We start from the raw sequence: 16,979 nt of genomic DNA on the forward strand, positions 1-16,979 counted from the left end.
ACCCAAAGTGGTAACGCAGCATGACGTGAATCAGAATGGAAACAATGCAGACATAACCCTATTCACAAGTGATCCTATGAACAGGGGTGGAACACTTTTACAAATAGCAAATTTTATTAAAAAAAATATTTATTGTTTTGTAATATTTCATTCAAAAATTAAAATGTGTTGTCTCATTTCCTTTATTTTCTAGTTTGGTGCAAAGGAAACTAACCAAAAGTAAGCAATAAAGCAAAATTTCAGAAACGAGATGTGGCCTATAAATCTAACTGCAAATCTAGTGCCTGAATTAGGTTTGGGATAGGTGCTGGGAATTTAGGAGGTCCCCCAAAAATGTTTATTCTTCTAATAAATATAATAATGCCTTTATGGGTCATCCCTGAGATAGTAATACTATATAGAGTAATATCTCAACTTAAACATAAACATTTGTTTAACTTACATAATTTTTTTTAAACCCCACATCATTAGGGACATATCAAACTTTAAACAAATCATATTTTCCCACCTCAGTCATTAAAGATTTTTTTATTATTTTTTTATTTGGACAGCTTTCATCCTCTACCGCATAAGGGACTAAATGCAAATGGTTTATAAAAAAGGATTTTACACAAAACTTTTTATAAAACAATGACCTCCTGCTTTTTAATGACCACAAATGTAATATTTATTTTAATCTTCACATTTTTATGTGAAATGCTTTCATTTTTAAATTGCTGCTTCAGACAGTATTTTATGACTGAGTTGAAGACTATAACAGGATTATAGGGCCATATTAAATATTACATTCAATTCCTGCACATGTCACATATTAAACAAGGGGTTTATCACCAACTTACGAACCCTTAGTTTACAAGCCATTTCAACTTATATAAAAGTGAGTTGCTTTAACTTATAAAAGGACGTTAATATAGCTAAGATTAATTGTTGTGTTAGAAAGACATGATGTGATGATCACATCTTTCAGCACAACACTGATTTTGTCGTCATGATTTTGATATGAATAAGCTGAAACAATGTAGCCTTCCTATGTAGTGGAGTGTTTCCGACTGAAAATGTTTTAAAGAAGCAATTTTGAATTTTTCATTTCAATTAAAAAAAACGTACCTGGTACGTCGAGTCGTAAACACGACTTACCGGCTCGTAAGTTAAAAACGAAACAAGGAAGACTTGAAACCATCAATCATAATAACGAATGCACGACTCGGAATTACGAGTTTTCTAGGTGCACTTGAACCTGTGGTACCACGTGACTGTAAACTCCGTGACGCGGGCGTACAGGAAGCAAGGACCTGTCAACTTCCGGCGGCCATATTGCGGTGAGACAGCGAGTTTTGGTTGTATTTCACGATGATATCCTCTCAGAGTTACGGAGATAATGGCAAAATGAAGGAGTATCACTACACGGGACCAGTGGAGCACAAATTCTCCCCCTATGCTTTCAACGGAGGGTAAGAAACCAACAACAAAATAATGCGATATGATTTGTATCAAGCAAGAGCTAAGATAGACAACACGTCGCTTGACTTTACATATCGCAAATGAAGCGATAATCTCTTTAGTTTTTATTTAGTGGTGGTATTCATGCTGCTGCAGATTTATTCATCAATTTTTCTGAGCACAGTTACATTCAGTTCAGTCGCAGCCGCCCGTAAAATTACTGCTTATATATATATGAGCTGATGATGGCTCCACTGCTGTTTTTAGTTTCACTATCAGAAACGGGTCATTCAAATAAAAAATAAAAAAGATCAGTAATGTGACTTATTTAAAGCAGCTCACTTTATAAATAATGCTACATCATGTCTAATGTCTTATTAATAGACTCGACTTCACAACTACACTAATGCTAATGCTACTAACAAACTAAAGGATGGGAGTGTTTGATATGATAATTAAATGAGATGTGTGTTTTTTTTCATAGGACTGTGCTGGCTGTGGCTGGAGAAGACTTTGCTCTCGTGGCTTCAGACACACGTTTGAGTGAGGGATACAGCATCCACAGCCGCGATTCCCCAAAATGCTACAAACTGTGAGTGATGCAGTGCTCTTTATTTCATGCACACACTCCTCTTACTTCACGTGTACGGTTGCAAAGGGGCAAAAAAGTTTCCATGAGAACTTAATCTGGGGAATTTTTGAAATATTCCAAATTGAAAAATTAACAGGAATTATTTGGAAATTTAGGGAAATTTATATAAACTGTATCATATACATATATGCATCATATATGTTTGGTCATAAGCAGACATGCATGCAAGGTAATACAAATTTAGAAAAATCCTGACACTTATCAAGCTGTGGATTTATTTGTTTAAAAATCCTTTAGAAACCGTTCTTCTTTCAAAAACAGAAAGAGACTTCTTTCACAAACATTAAAAATAGTAACGTGTCCAAACTTTTGGGTTTTAAGGTAATTCTGTATGATAACAGACAACTGGCTTGCAGAATATAGAAGAAAGAGCATCACAGCTTGAGCTGGCTACATGATAGCTAACCTCATTCATTTTTAATGAAATAGTGCCAGCTTACATTTAGATATCTGATTTTTCTAGCTAGCTACTGTATAGACACATTTTGGTATTTGCTAGTTCAACTATAATACCATATTATAGAATTTTTCCTCAACCCTTCCTGCTGTTTGTTTATAGTAAATTTGTATATTGTATTTAGTATTAGGATTTGCAGAATTATAGCTGTTTTGTTGTTTTTATTATTTGTATTATTTTTTTGTAAATTCTACATTGTGTTTTTAGGTAGACAATTTTGAGATCTGTCGGATGGAAAATAGCCTTTTGGCAAATTCTGGTGCATTTACAGTAATGTTAATTAATGTACACTGTCCCTGTCAAATAAATAAATCAAATTAAAATAGATCAGAAATTCCCAGTTCATTCCCATATCTTCCTGTTAATTCCAAATAATTCCCATGAAAGGTTTCCGGTCTTAAAAATTCCCAGAATATTGCAACCCTATTCACGTGTCACTCAGAGATCAGTGCTTAACATTTGAGCAGGTTTAAGAAAATCTCTCTGGTTCATTCCCATACAGGACAGACACAACTGTGCTTGGATGCAGTGGTTTCCATGGTGACTGCTTGACTCTAACCAAAATCATCGAGGCGAGACTGAAGGTAGGCGAGAAAATGAGATGTTTTACATTTATTTAAGCTTTTTAAATTATGGCAAGATCACAATTTTAACATTGTGATTGCTACCTAGTAATATTATTACTGTTATATGAGACATTTGTCAAAATAAACGAGGTCTGAAGTCAGATAGCGCCTTCACGCTTTTGTGCTGAAGCCAAAATTTTGGCATATTAATGGGTAGCTTGCAAAAATAAGGCACCATTATGTTGTCCTTGACTTTAACTAAGAGTAAAACATCAGACCTCTCATTTCTTCCAAGACACTAACAAGTAGATAGAGGAATCGAGCACAGAATGGCTATTTTCTCATGAACGATCATTCCTCTGTTATAGATGTACAAGCATTCAAATAATAAGATCATGACAAGCGGGGCCATCGCAGCCATGCTCTCAACTATTCTATATGGCAGGCGCTTCTTCCCTTACTATGTGTACAACATCATCGGCGGTCTCGACGAGGAAGGCGAGTACACTTACAAACGCCAGAAAATGTTATTACAGACAAAGAATTACATTTTAAAGACAAGTGATTTGTTATTGTTATTTAAGGTCGAGGTGCGGTTTACAGTTTTGATCCAGTTGGATCATACCAGAGAGACACTTACAAAGCAGGTGGTTCAGCAAGTGCAATGTTGCAGCCGCTTCTGGACAACCAGGTTAGACACTTTCATTTTACTTATTCAACATTCATTGCTATTGTTCAAAGAAAATGAAATTCTATCGTTCTCATTATTGTCATGAAAGTTTTAATAATACATTCATCATAAAATATATATTTTTTAAATGCATTAAATACTTTGGTTCAGTAATGAATCACCAATTAAAATGTAAACTACTAAAAGCTCATATTGCATTTAGAAAATGAGACGTTAAAAGGGTTAGATGTGCTTAATTATTACAATGCAAAATATTGCAATGTTTTCACCCCTTCATGTAAAATGTGTGGACCTGCACATGTTTTTGTGAGACTATAGTATGTAAAATTAGGCTAACTCTCAATCTCAACTGGAGCGTGAGTGTCTCTTAAGGTTTTCTTGTGTAGTAGATTGCTGTGAATCTCCATTATCTCTAGATAAAGCATTGTTGTAACCGAACATGTCAACTTAAATCATTGATCTTACAGTCCGAGTTTAGTTTGTTTTACTGATATGAACTAACACATAAGAAAGGTTTGATGCATGTAGTCAGGTATCCTGAATGCTGAAATGAGTGTATTTTGTGTTCAGATCGGATTCAAGAACATGGAGAATGTGGAACAGCTGCCCCTGAGCCAAGAGAAAGCCATACAGCTGGTGAAGGACGTGTTTATCTCTGCTGCAGAGAGAGATGTCTATACAGGAGATGCTCTCAAGTTATGCATCATCACCAAGGAAGGCATCCGAGAAGAGATTGTGCCCCTCAGGAAAGACTGAGATGATGCCTTGCCAAAACTAGCCTGTTTGTGTTTTTCTCAAGTTGCAACTTTCAATCCACTGTTCTTTTTATATTTCTATTCAAGAATAAATACATGCAACCAGTATCAATGTTGTCTTTCATTCAAAATGGATTATTGTCTGTGTGAATTATAGCTTTTGTTTTCATGAGATCGTATTGAGAATTTAAACCTGCTTTGGTTTTAGGTTACCAACATAGCAAATGATAATGAAATGATTTTAAAATACAGCCCACCGGTATCTAGTCATATCTAAAACAATTGCACAAACAACACTGTTTGGTATCAGTTGCATTTGGCTAACATGGTCAACAAATTACATTTTGTATATCAACAGTACTATGGATTTTTGGATTTACGACAAACTATTAACATAAAATTTCACATTTGGGGAAACTATTTCTCAAGTATTGTAAAAATGTGACATTTTAATACTTTTACTGAAGCAGGACTGAAATTCTTCATTTGTAACTTGTAATACAATCATTTTTGCAGTAAGGTTTTGCTCGAGTATGGTTTTAGGTAGGGGTGAGTGGGGCACAAACTAACGTGGGGTTAATTGTAACACAGCTACTTCACACATTTACCCATTTTTATATGAAGAAATTGCTCAAATCTGTTCTTTTGGTCTGAAAAGTAAATTTCTTCATCTCATGTTTTTTTTTTTCAATTGTTGGGTGTGTAAGTCATCAAATCCAACCTTATTTTATTTTAATCACTGTCTTATTACCTAAAACGTAACAGCATGTTGAAACATGTCAGCAACTCCTAGCAACTGATAGCTGGGATTGAAAACAGGTATACAATGATAATGAAAACAATGTAAATACTATTAATCAAAATGATAACTGTTAATACAATATCAGGATAAATATCTCACAATTATCATTTCTTTGCCCTTTCAAAAAAATCTTTTTATATGCCTTGATGCTTAATACAAGGATGGTTAGATGAAGGATCATGGATGGATGAATGTGTAGATATCTATCTATTATAGGCAGCTATATAAACAATTTTATTAAATTATTTGTTGAAACTTAATTTTCTATCAGGTGTTACAATAAACCCCATATATAAGGTAAGTTGTAATGTGTGCACTCCTGTCACATTCGGTGTAATTGTACAATAGCGGTAGGTTCCACAAAAAACTAAGTTTGTTCATTTGTAGAAGACACGTGTTGATTGAGTAACAAAAATGATTAATCTAACATAAATAATTTTTGAATGATAGAGCCAAAAAGCGTTCGGTTGTACCCCATTCTCCCCTACTCTACAGCGCTGCATAAATGCTGTAAGGTACCGTCTTTTATGACTACATGTACACAACCATCTGTGTTAATAAAATTGTATCTTAATCAAAAAGGGTTTAGGATATGGTAACTCATTTAATGTATATCAACAAGCAATTAATATATAAAATTTTAACACAAAACTGAAAAATAATTGCACAATACATGTGGTATGAATATAGTCAAAGATTCCAATTTGTTTGGGAAAAATAAAAAAAGTTCATAGTTTAATGTGAACTTAGACTCTGTTGAGCTTGGTCACAATGAGGACTCGCACAGACTGGTCAAATGAAGAGCAAACACAAAGACCCTGTTTATCAGGACTCCAGTCAAGACTAGAAATGGGTTGTGTAGATACAGTGACATTCTGCAGGAGATTCACGGTCCCAGCGACACCCATTTCTACATCATCAGCACCCTTCTTACTCCTTTGAGCTGGATATTCACTGGAAGAAAACACGGCAGAGACAAAAATGATTTTTATAAAACGGGCAGTTCTGGTTCTAAATTCTGATTGGTTGAAACGGGTTCTAAGCCGTGATAAAATACATCGGTGACATCACGGTTCAGACCGCATTACACGAGTATCACTGCGTCACTGTTGATACGTACTGATTTATGAAAATAAACACCACACTCTTTAATCATATTTTTAATTTGTCTACGTTTGCACAATTAATGGCGATATCCACATAAATGTTAATAAATATTGTTAAGTCATCTCGTCGATAAAGAGAAAACGTTGTCTGAGGGGTTTATAACTGAAGTTCATACGTCCGCTATTATCCACTGGGTGACGATCTTACCCAACTTAAACACTGACGCATTCACTCAACACTGAAAACAGCGTGTTTTCATCAGGCTCTGAATCTGATCTCTTACAAAACTTCTTCACAAAAATGGAATTATCTCCGCTTTTAGCTAAAAAATTTGAGAGGTGATAAGACAACAAAATAAGGTAGGATGAAAGGGTTGTTTTTGTTTGAAAGCGGATGGTCTATTCTTCATTTGATATTTTATGTTTATTTAAAGGTGTAGTGGAGGATTTTCTCGAATTTTGGAAAAGAACCGCCTTCTCCACTTTTTTAAACAATGCAATTGCGCAACACTCCTGATTGACAACTAGGAGGACCAATAGTCTTGATGATCCACCCGGAAAAAGAAAATCCTCCGCAATACCTTTAAAGAAGATAATTTTTCTGCAAGGCATTAAACTAAAACTGGGTGGCAACTTAAAAAAAAAACGCTGAGGGGGAAAGAGTTAATCTTGCTTCCAAGCATATTTGATCATCACTTCAACAGTTGCACAATATAAATGTTAATGTATAAATTAGATGAATGTTGGTTTATAATATAAACACCACAGTCTTAAATCATATTTTCATTGTGTCTTTACTGCGTCTGTGTTTGTTGGGAACTGCGCTCTGTTTCAGTCACACTTGATTCTGAGGAACTACTTTGTTTGGCGGAAGAGTAATATATGTACTAATATAATTACAATTAATGTTATGCATAACCGCTTCGCGTCGTGCCTAACAACGGCCCTTAGCTGTTATAAAATGCACTGGTAACCTACTGCTTCTTGGGTTTTTTTGCTTTATTCTAATAATGTCATTTGGCTTTTCACATGTAAAACATTTATCAGGATTTTCACACTTTTTGACCCAATCGCTCAGGATTATTCGATTATAAGCATTTTATTTATTTATCCTGACGTGACATGATCTTTTACTTTATTTTGTATGTGGATGTGTGATTATAATAGCACAATATAAAAAATACAAAATTCAGTCATTTATGGCCTGACTAAAAAGCTCAGATCTGTGTGTTCCCCTTTTAAGAACCTTTGGTTTTCACAGACATGTCAAGAGCTCCAGGAACATTTGTTTCCTCATGTCATAACCGGGTCAGATTACCTTTTGTGTAACTATTTTGAATGAGAAACTTAATAGCCAGAGTGTTGTCAAACTAGTTAACAATCAAGATTTTCTTTACATAAAGTTCCATTTCTAGCATTTTAAACATAGACTAGAAAACCCATTACAGATTTACCATGATTTCTTCAGGTCTGAAAATATTTTCACTGAACCGCAGTTCACATATATAAGAGTTCACTTACTATTTCCATAAATGTAGATTACCCGCTCCACCAGCTGTCATGAAAATGTCACGATTCTGAGGCAAATGCCTCACTTGCCATACTGTAGATTTATGAGCCTAAAACAAAGAGAGCAAATGATTTGATATATTGAATACAAATATTTAGCAAAACCAATATTTTCACAGTGTACAGAAAAGATTTGGGGCCAGATTTACTAACAGCGTGCGCCAGAGCAAACTGCATTAAATAACACCTGTAAGGATTTACTAAAGACGTGCAATGGATCATTAGTGCTGAAAAGGTGTTGTTTAGTTATTTTTTGCGACTGACCTTATTCCATATGCATTTCTAGGAGTTTCCTATCAGAGGCAAAACTTATGGGAGGAGATTATAAATGATTCAGGCAACACGATTTACTACGGTTTGCGTGTGTGATATTACTGGTGTAGTGGCAATCTGTCCACAAAAAAAGCCACTACAGGTATTTTGAAGCCCTTTCCAACTCTTGCTGTTGCAAATAAACGAGGTCCTCCATCGTTGTACAATTAACTCTTCTTTATTATGTAAATTTAAAAAACATATACAAACGACTGACTTAAACGTGTAAAAAACAATCATCACCATCGCACAGCTGAGGTTGAAAAACTGTGTGGCTTCCTCAACCAAATGACCCGTCTGGCTTCCCCATGATCCCTTACTACCATGGCTGATTAGCACATACACACAGGTGCGCAGGTAACGGACAAACCATTCTCACAAACCTAACGCCCACCCACACACACACTATACTTGCACACACATCCACACTGGCCACAACAACTGGTATTTATATAGCATTATATAACGCAAAAAGGCATGTCTTAAACCATTTTGCCCTTGAAATGGCTGCAATTGGTGCTGATAGGAGAGGCATAGCAGAGATCAGAGAGTGTGTGGTAAGGCAGAGTATTTTTTAACATGTAACAGTTTATTAGTTGTGATGTATGTGGTGCTAAATCAGGAGTTAGTAGTTTACCTCATCAGCTTTGCTTATTTGCGAATTTAAAACAAATTTGGTGCTGCTCTTATTAGATTGCGTTGGTCATTATGGAAATCAGCTGTTGCAGATGTGTTATTTTATTTGCGTCTTTTTAGTAAATAACCCGCATATATAACCACTCATATCTGCTCTTTTTTGGAATTGCGCTCTTACGCTAATTTGCCCCGTTTAGTAAATCTGGCTCTTGGTGTTTATTTTGGCATCCTTGGTAACACAAAAAGTTGAATTGATTATTACCAGCTATGAAAACAACTTGGAAAAACGCGCTGATCCTATTTAAACGTTCCAAGAACATTAATTCAGATTGAAATACCTTTTCAGATACTGAAGCAAAACCTTTGGTTGGGTGTTGAGTTCTCATGTCAAACACATGAAATCTTCCCTCTAACGATGTTGCTGTTAGTTTGTTCATGTTGATGTCTTTTCGGTCAAATTCAACACTGCATACCTGTTCAAACACAAAAAGCTTTCAGATACATGGGGCTTGGGATCCACACTGTCTCTGTATCTACACCAAACATCGTGAGGTTCTCTATGTGACTTGTCATTTCTGCACATTACATTGTGGACCAATCAGCTGACAGCAACAACAAATGAGGCCAAAACTTTGTATTCTACACAACTTTCGTTTTGACAGCGCACATTTAGTCTATCAGTGTCATTATTACAGCATTTATAGACCCTTTTACAGCCCACGTGATCAAACAGCCTGCACGCGGATTTCGGCAACAGAAGTGGTGTTATTCCCCATTGGTTCTAACGTGTTAGCAACTCAGAAAGTTTATTAAAATGGTTTCCCAGCATCAAAATGTCTGGTTGTTGCGTTTGGTTGCACTAATATAATATACTAATATACAGATATATGTATCTGGACACTTTATATTTTGCCATCTGCTAACATCTTCTATCCACTCCACTATAGTACACGGATCTGATAGCTGTGTTGAAAAAGTTGATAAGTCAACTTTTTAAAATAACTTTCTCTGTCTGTGTTGCTTCACTGCTGATTCTTGCCATACTTCTGTTACCAAAATATGCACACATATGCTGCCACGTCATCATTGTGTACAAACAGTAAAAGGGTCTATTCAAGCTGCAATCTGCCAAACTTTTGTCTCTCTATCCATCTCTGTATGAAACACAAAAGGTTACTTTATTTACTTATCTTTACATGTGGTGAAGTCAAATGATGTCAAACTGACATCCAACCCTACAGTTTATATTATAAATCCATATTATAATCTTAACCTTATGAAGTAAGGAGACAGATTTCAAGACTGATAATAATGTAGGGGGTGAGCAGGGCACAAACGTATGCATTAACAAAGAGTGTTTTGGAGGCATCACCTATGGGGTAAGTTGTAACGTTTGCACTCCTGTCACTTTCTGTGTAATTGTATGATAACGGTAGGTCCCACAAACAAACTTTAAGTGTTCATTTGTAGTAAAGATGTGTGTGTTGATTGTGTAAAAAATTTATTAATCTAACTTAAATATTTTTTGAATGATATATTGATAACTGATACAACAATAACTGATTTAGTTTATTTTTTAACCAAAAACAAGGCTACGTTTTGCAACTTCAATGAACGCTGAAATATTTTTATATAACAATATATAAAATATAAAGGCATTAAAGACATTTCCACCCACTTACACCATTTTTGATATTCGTCTCCCATCGTAGAGACATGTTTCGCAGATCAAATAGTTTGATGTCACCGTTGTCATATCCAGCACAGACGCAACGGTCCTGGTCATTGAAAGCATGACCTTTAAATAAAACAAGACAATCTGAAATGAGCATGTTGTAATCAAATCAAATATATGTGAGAGGATTATATTTGGACTATATTTATTTCAGTGTTATACAAAGCATAATACAACACACGTTACAATGACAGCTTTCAATAGATTCAGAACAAGACAAAGAGAAATATTTACTCTAAAATCTGTCATAATTAACACTGTGACTAATTCTAAACAATTTGCAGTTATAAAAAATATAAGAAATTTCCATAACACTTCAAAGTAGATTTTACCAATCTCTGTAACTTTCCCCAACTTTTTAAGTCACAAATATTTCTGTGTGTTTTGTGTCTGATGGAACAATGATAACCTAACAGACCTTCAATATAATTGTCAGAAACACATACCAAATGCAACCGTCCAACAATCTCTTTTTGTTTCTCCTTCCAGTGGCTCCATGTTTGCCACAGGTGTGTCTTTTTGTCTGGGGTCCCACACTTTAACTGTACCTGTAAGACCACAGATCAAAATAAATCATACATTGAAATCAAACAAGCATCAAACCTAGGGCAAGCTCAATTTTCATGCACATGCGATGAAAAATCATGGTGGTTTTGTTTTTAACAATAACGTTTGTTACCGTCTCGACTTCCGGTAACAATTTCAGGTGCCCCGTCACCAATGCCCAGCCCTCCTACTCCATCAATGCTGTTAATGATCTCCTTGTGTGCCTTTACTGAGTATACAGGACAGTCGGGGACTTCGAGATTCCTGCAAAGCAAAGCAAAGAGAGGCTTCATTGAGAGATTACTTTAACTCTCTCTTTGGATGGCTGATGAATGTGATACGGAGTGAATAAAGACCAACAGATGCAACAAAACCGCACCAGACATTCAAACTGCCATCAAAGTCTCCCGTGGCCAGATGCCTCTGCTGAAGAGATGTTGCTCCAAATGTTCCACATTTGATAGGCTTGGCTTTTTCTATCTGGAATATACAAATCAATCAACAAATGTATTACAAAAAAATAACTATTCCAGCAAGATAACAAGTTATTGGGGGTTCGCATACATTTCTAGTAAACAGTTCTGAAATGATACCGCTTAGAAAGGAACATGAGCTAAAGAAGAGCCCGCTGTTACCATGACAACCAAGGGTTTGGTGTTTTCTAGAAATCTAAACTTTGCCAGTGAATGTCATGTAATGTATTTGTTTCGTGTCAAACGAAACATCATTTCAAACCTCTTTGATCAGCTGCAGTTCCCCGTGTTGGATCTCATAGATCTGCATTACTCCCGTTCCTCTCGCCAGGTTTCCCATACAAACAAACTTTGCGCTGCACGGAATCCATTTGCTCTCAAAAACAGTGTAATTCAAACTTTTCTGAATGTGCGCTATTATCTGCGGTTTCTCCAAGCCTGCTGACATGTTTTGCATTCAGTTTATCAGAAATATAAAGAAAAATTAACGACTTTAGTGGTGTTGACGTATCTGTCTCCTAACAGCTTTCTCCCGTGATCCCGAGATTCAGGACCCCCTCACACAACACACAACTGCCCTAGTTGTTGCCTGATCTAAATTAACCGCAAACTTACATTTTCAAACATAATACGGAATATTTTTTAAGATTAGTAATTAATTACAAATTACAAATGGTTGTGGACAACTAAAGGACAGATGTTTCTTCATTGAACGTGCAAAAAAATCCAAAATGCACAATTAATGTTCATTCCAAAACGTTTGAATGAAATTTTAGAGCAAAGTTATTATTTATACATTATTTAAAGCAACTTTAACAACGTTTACTGAAATACATGAAACATTATAAGACTTAATTATCAATCTGGCACGATTTAGACAGCAATAGGGTCCTTTCTCGAACATGGAGGACTCCGCGTGTTTACCATAAACATCTCCGCTGAGCTGTAGTTTAAAAAATATATAATTTTACGATGGACTCAATAACAAATACAGCAGCTGATGGGGCTGTAGCTGTGGACAATGACTCATTTGAGAAGGTGAAATCAAAAAAGACTCAGAAACGCAAGCGGGACGCGGGTGAGATAGAAATGGACACGGACACAGTAGCGCACAAGAGACCGCAGTTCCCACCCATATCAGGAGATCAGCTGAGGGTAACGTTACAGTCAAACATTACATTCAGTGTGTCTGTCTAATGTAGAACGTGGTGTTACATTGAAAGAGCTCGTGAATTATTTAAATGCCACTTCGTGGTTTAAGTTCCTCACGTGTTGTCCAATTGTGCTGTGTGCGCATGCGCGGTGATCAGCGATCAGCTGATGTTAGATCAGTTCTGTTTATAAAATGCAAATGTTTGTAGTTATTGGATAAAAACAGCCTGTTAAATGCAAATAGCTGTAAATCACAGTTCTTTGATTAACAGGAATCTATGCTAAGATGCTAATTCTTCCAGTGGACCAAGTAATTTATTGAGAAAGTAGAGTAGTAGCTGAAAAAAGAATATATTATGAATAATATTAATATTATTCTAATAATATTAGTATAATATGTGCAACGTTTGCATACGATGTGGCTGTGATTATGAAATTGTGCAAACAGCAGTTTTAACTGTTGCAAATGGTAGATGTGCACTGTGCAGTGTCACCAATGTGCATAATTTGGAGTGATTTTATTTATTTGAAAGAAAAAAGGGGAACAATAGATATTCAACAGAGATGGCGATAGAGAGGCAAAAGTTACAGACTGCAGCTTTAATATTAAATGGAAATTTGGTAATTAAACAATAACTATATTGGATAAAAATGAAATTGAACAGGTTTACACTTGTGCATTTGGTGGTTTATTGTGACTTATAGTGCATTACAAGCCATAGGTTTTATCACTTTTCTGGAAATCATGACTTTTGGGCTGCTAGCGCAATGCTCTACCAATTAAACATCAGCATAATAAACACATATCTATATTATAGTTTTGAGAATAAGGCTTGTAATCGCTAAATGAACCGAACAGTGTTGGGCCGATAAATCAGCCGATGATGTTTGCTATGCTTCTCAATGAATTACGGTAAAATGCAGCTACATCCAAAAGCCAGAGGGCGCTTTCGTGCAGAAATACAAAATAGGCTGCAGAAGAAAAGCCATTTCCTGGAGATGTGTGTGTAAATGTTTCAAGTGTATATTTATATTGCTGTTCTTCAAACCTTTTCAAGTATGTTCATGATAATAAAGAATATGTATGATGATTATGTTTGAGGAGTGTTGCTTTTTCAATAAGCATATTATAAATGACTCAAACTAACAGTGATTTTTAGATTAGTGGACGTACTGATCAAAAGCGTAGTAGATCAAAAAAAACTGTGCGTAATATCAGCTGTGCGTTTTAGAATAGTTTTCAGACCGTTATTATTAGTGTGTATCGGCATTAATGGTCCCATCCCTAGAACTGAAAAAGTGGCAAAACAACAACATTTAATTGTAATAATTTTTGGTGCCGTCAGTGCTGTTTATTAATACAAAGGGAATTTATGTATGATGATGGTAAAATATTTCAGAAAAGGCTGTTATTTAATAAACTGCCCTTTAAATGATGTGTTATGATGTCTTAATAGTCATGTCATCTTTTTACTGTTTGTTACAGGGTGGTGCGGATGAAATGCGCAAAGTTCCTGTCCCCGCTCACCGCTACACACCTCTGAAAGAAAACTGGATGAAAATTTTCACCCCCATTGTCGAAAACCTGCAGCTTCAAGTGCGGTTTAATCTCAAATCAAGAAACGTGGAGATAAAAGTGAGCAAAAATCGCACGGCTGTGTGCTTTCATTTTTTAAGCTGCATCATCATGTTTGCTAAAGTGAACCTCTCTTACTTGACAGACATGCAAAGAAACTCAAGACATCGGTGCTCTTACCAAAGCTGCAGATTTTGTCAAGGCCTTCATTTTAGGATTTCAGGTGGAGGTGAGTGCCAGTACAACATTTAGTATATTATGTATTCATATTGGTAAATATTAATGTTAAAATCTTTCAATTGTTATATTGTTGCATGCAAATAAAATGATTAAATCACATTCTTCATTCAGTTTTTTGTTTGTTAAAGAGTGCAGATAAAATGGCTATTATGTTACACCTACAATATATTTACATCTAATTTGCTTCAATGACTCTTTGCTTAAAAACATTTCTTTTAAGACACTTCAGAGCAATTACATAAATGTGATCTTGTCTGTGAAATCCAGGCTAAAGTCTTATAATCTAATGATGAGATCTGGAGCCTTTATGAAATGAAGAGTAATGATGTATAACTAATGTTAAACAGGACGCACTCGCACTGATCCGACTAGATGAACTGTTTTTGGAGACGTTTGATGTCACAGATGGTAAGTGAATATTAACCAGAGCCAAATTTATTTTGTTATATGCTTTGTGTCCCATTTTCTTTGTGTCTTTGCAGTTAAGCCTCTGAAGGGAGACCATTTATCAAGAGCGGTCGGACGAATAGCTGGGAAAGGAGGCAAAACGAAATTCACCATTGAGAACGTAACAAAAACAAGGATAGTGCTCGCAGACACGTGAGTCATTTTTTACATTAGAAAAACTCATTTAGAAAAGCACTTCAATCCTCTGAATCTGTTTAAGACCGGATGTTATTCTTGTATGATACTTTTCACGAATATTTTATTAAACCTCTTTTGTACAAAATGAAAATCTCTATTGTTTTGGGATTTGGTGAATTCATACAAAATCAAAATTCTGTCATTATTCGCTAATGTTTGTGTCGTATCAAACTAGGGATGCGGCGATAAATGCCGATATACACTAATAATACCTGGCCGATAACTATTTTGAATCGCACAGCCGATATTGCACACCACGTTTTCATGCACTATGGCTTTTGATCAGTAAGTCCATATCGATCTAAAATCACTGTTAGTAGTTTTAGTCGTTTATTACATGCATTTGAAAAAGCAACACTCAAATATAATCATTATACATATTCTTGATTATCATGAAAATACCTGAAAAGGTTTGAATAACAGCAATATAAATATAAACTTGAACCATTTCCACACACATCTCCTGGAAATGGCTTTTCTTTTGCGGCCCATATTGAGTTTCTACACGAGTAGCTGCATTTCACTGTAATTCACTGAGAATCCTAGCAAGCATCATCGGCACACCCCTATATCAAACACATGCTGTAATGTTTTTCATGATACACAAAAACCTATAACCTTTATGCTTTTTGTCTATACAACAACAACAACAACAACAACTGGTTTTAGCACATCTGTCAGAAAGAAATATAATAGTAGTCCAGAAGAGTTAGAGCCATTTACCATTTAAAATGTCTGGTTGACAATTAAAAAACATGCACAGAAAACAGAGTTAGTTTAAGTTTGATTTTGACAGTTTCTATGCTGTTTTTGTTTCTCTTTTTGTATTGTTTTTATTTTATTTTTTGTGCAGCCTATTTGTTACAATGCAAAATTCGGAAAAGCTATATAATTAAAATGTAATGGATTGTTTCGGTTCTTCTCTCTACAGTAAGATTCATATACTGGGATCATTCCAGAATATCAAAATGGCACGGACGGCAATATGCAACCTCATTCTTGGTTAGTAAAGTCAAGTTTTTATCTTATGTCTCTCTGAGTAATGCTGTGGTCACACTAGACCTTTAGTTTCATTGATTTCCATTTATACAAAATGTGTGAATGCGACCGACCAGAAACACAAGCGTATATAAAAAACATTTTGCATTGCGGCACGTTTTAAAGATCAGGTTTGGTGAACTTTGACCATAAGATTGATTGATATGTCACAGCATTACCTTGATAATACCACTTGAGATATCTGTTTGCTGCCCTTATACAGAGATTTTGCTTGCTGAAAGTCTAGTTTAACCACAGCGTTAAAAGGAATGAATACTAATTATTACTTTTCATTGAACTCTAACAGGGAGTCCTCCATCAAAGGTGTACGGCAACATTCGGGCCGTCGCGAGCCGTGCGGCTGAGAGGTTCTAATGTAAAATCGACTCATCTTTATGTTACACATGGACTGATTTATAGGTGCTTGTGCCTCATTGCTATGAAATGTTGAAATCCATGAACTTGTAATAGGCGTCAATCTGAGCACCAGTGGACTGATGTTATTTGACAGATTATTTATGCCACTAAACTCACTTTAAAAATAAACAAACACATCAATGAAAATAAAATGCATTGTGAATCCAGTAA

The 16,979-nt window shown here is 35.5% G+C and overlaps 3 protein-coding genes across 3 annotated transcripts; 2 read left to right on the plus strand and 1 right to left on the minus strand.

Moving 5' to 3' along the window:
- Positions 1-1,278: 1,278 nt before the first annotated feature.
- Positions 1,279-4,669, plus strand: psmb1 (proteasome 20S subunit beta 1). Its single transcript, XM_055169365.2, has 6 exons — positions 1,279-1,451; positions 1,925-2,032; positions 3,052-3,133; positions 3,484-3,613; positions 3,700-3,806; positions 4,377-4,669. The coding sequence occupies exons 1-6, from the start codon at positions 1,351-1,353 to the stop codon at positions 4,560-4,562; spliced, it is 714 nt and encodes a 237-aa protein (XP_055025340.1). The 5' UTR covers positions 1,279-1,350; the 3' UTR covers positions 4,563-4,669.
- Positions 4,670-5,947: 1,278 nt separating this feature from the next.
- Positions 5,948-12,465, minus strand: dnaaf10 (dynein axonemal assembly factor 10). Its single transcript, XM_055169363.2, has 8 exons — positions 12,003-12,465; positions 11,647-11,747; positions 11,401-11,531; positions 11,168-11,269; positions 10,669-10,784; positions 9,325-9,459; positions 7,991-8,088; positions 5,948-6,317 (listed from the first exon to the last, which is right to left on the minus strand). The coding sequence occupies exons 1-8, from the start codon at positions 12,195-12,197 to the stop codon at positions 6,110-6,112; spliced, it is 1,086 nt and encodes a 361-aa protein (XP_055025338.1). The 5' UTR covers positions 12,198-12,465; the 3' UTR covers positions 5,948-6,109.
- A 151-nt stretch (positions 12,466-12,616) lies between these two features.
- Positions 12,617-16,979, plus strand: pno1 (partner of NOB1 homolog). Its single transcript, XM_055169364.2, has 7 exons — positions 12,617-12,895; positions 14,379-14,528; positions 14,614-14,697; positions 15,056-15,116; positions 15,191-15,308; positions 16,285-16,355; positions 16,699-16,979. Exons 1-7 carry the CDS (start codon positions 12,713-12,715, stop codon positions 16,764-16,766), a joined length of 735 nt encoding a protein of 244 aa, XP_055025339.1. The 5' UTR covers positions 12,617-12,712; the 3' UTR covers positions 16,767-16,979.

Source organism: Misgurnus anguillicaudatus, chromosome 11, assembly GCF_027580225.2.
Source record: "Misgurnus anguillicaudatus chromosome 11, ASM2758022v2, whole genome shotgun sequence".
In the NCBI taxonomy this organism is placed as follows: Eukaryota; Metazoa; Chordata; class Actinopteri; order Cypriniformes; family Cobitidae; genus Misgurnus; species Misgurnus anguillicaudatus.

What these genes read in the sequence shown, in the direction of transcription:
- psmb1 (XM_055169365.2), top strand. Translation starts at nt 1,351, where the DNA reads ATGATATCCTCTCAGAGTTACGGAGATAATGGCAAAATGAAGGAGTAT. An exon ending in TCATCGAGGCGAGACTGAAG is followed by an intron (nt 3,134 to 3,483) that starts GTAGGCGAGAAA and finishes CCTCTGTTATAG; the next exon opens with ATGTACAAGCATTCAAATAA. An exon ending in CGGCGGTCTCGACGAGGAAG is followed by an intron (nt 3,614 to 3,699) that starts GCGAGTACACTT and finishes TTGTTATTTAAG; the next exon opens with GTCGAGGTGCGGTTTACAGT.
- dnaaf10 (XM_055169363.2), bottom strand. Translation starts at nt 12,197, where the DNA reads ATGCAAAACATGTCAGCAGGCTTGGAGAAACCGCAGATAATAGCGCAC. An exon ending in AGACGAATATCAAAAATGGT is followed by an intron (nt 9,460 to 10,668) that starts GTAAGTGGGTGG and finishes GTGTTTGAACAG; the next exon opens with GTATGCAGTGTTGAATTTGA. An exon ending in AATCTACATTTATGGAAATA is followed by an intron (nt 6,318 to 7,990) that starts GTAAGTGAACTC and finishes GTTTTCTTCCAG; the next exon opens with TGAATATCCAGCTCAAAGGA.
- pno1 (XM_055169364.2), top strand. Translation starts at nt 12,713, where the DNA reads ATGGACTCAATAACAAATACAGCAGCTGATGGGGCTGTAGCTGTGGAC. An exon ending in GACGTTTGATGTCACAGATG is followed by an intron (nt 15,117 to 15,190) that starts GTAAGTGAATAT and finishes GTGTCTTTGCAG; the next exon opens with TTAAGCCTCTGAAGGGAGAC. An exon ending in AGGATAGTGCTCGCAGACAC is followed by an intron (nt 15,309 to 16,284) that starts GTGAGTCATTTT and finishes TTCTCTCTACAG; the next exon opens with TAAGATTCATATACTGGGAT.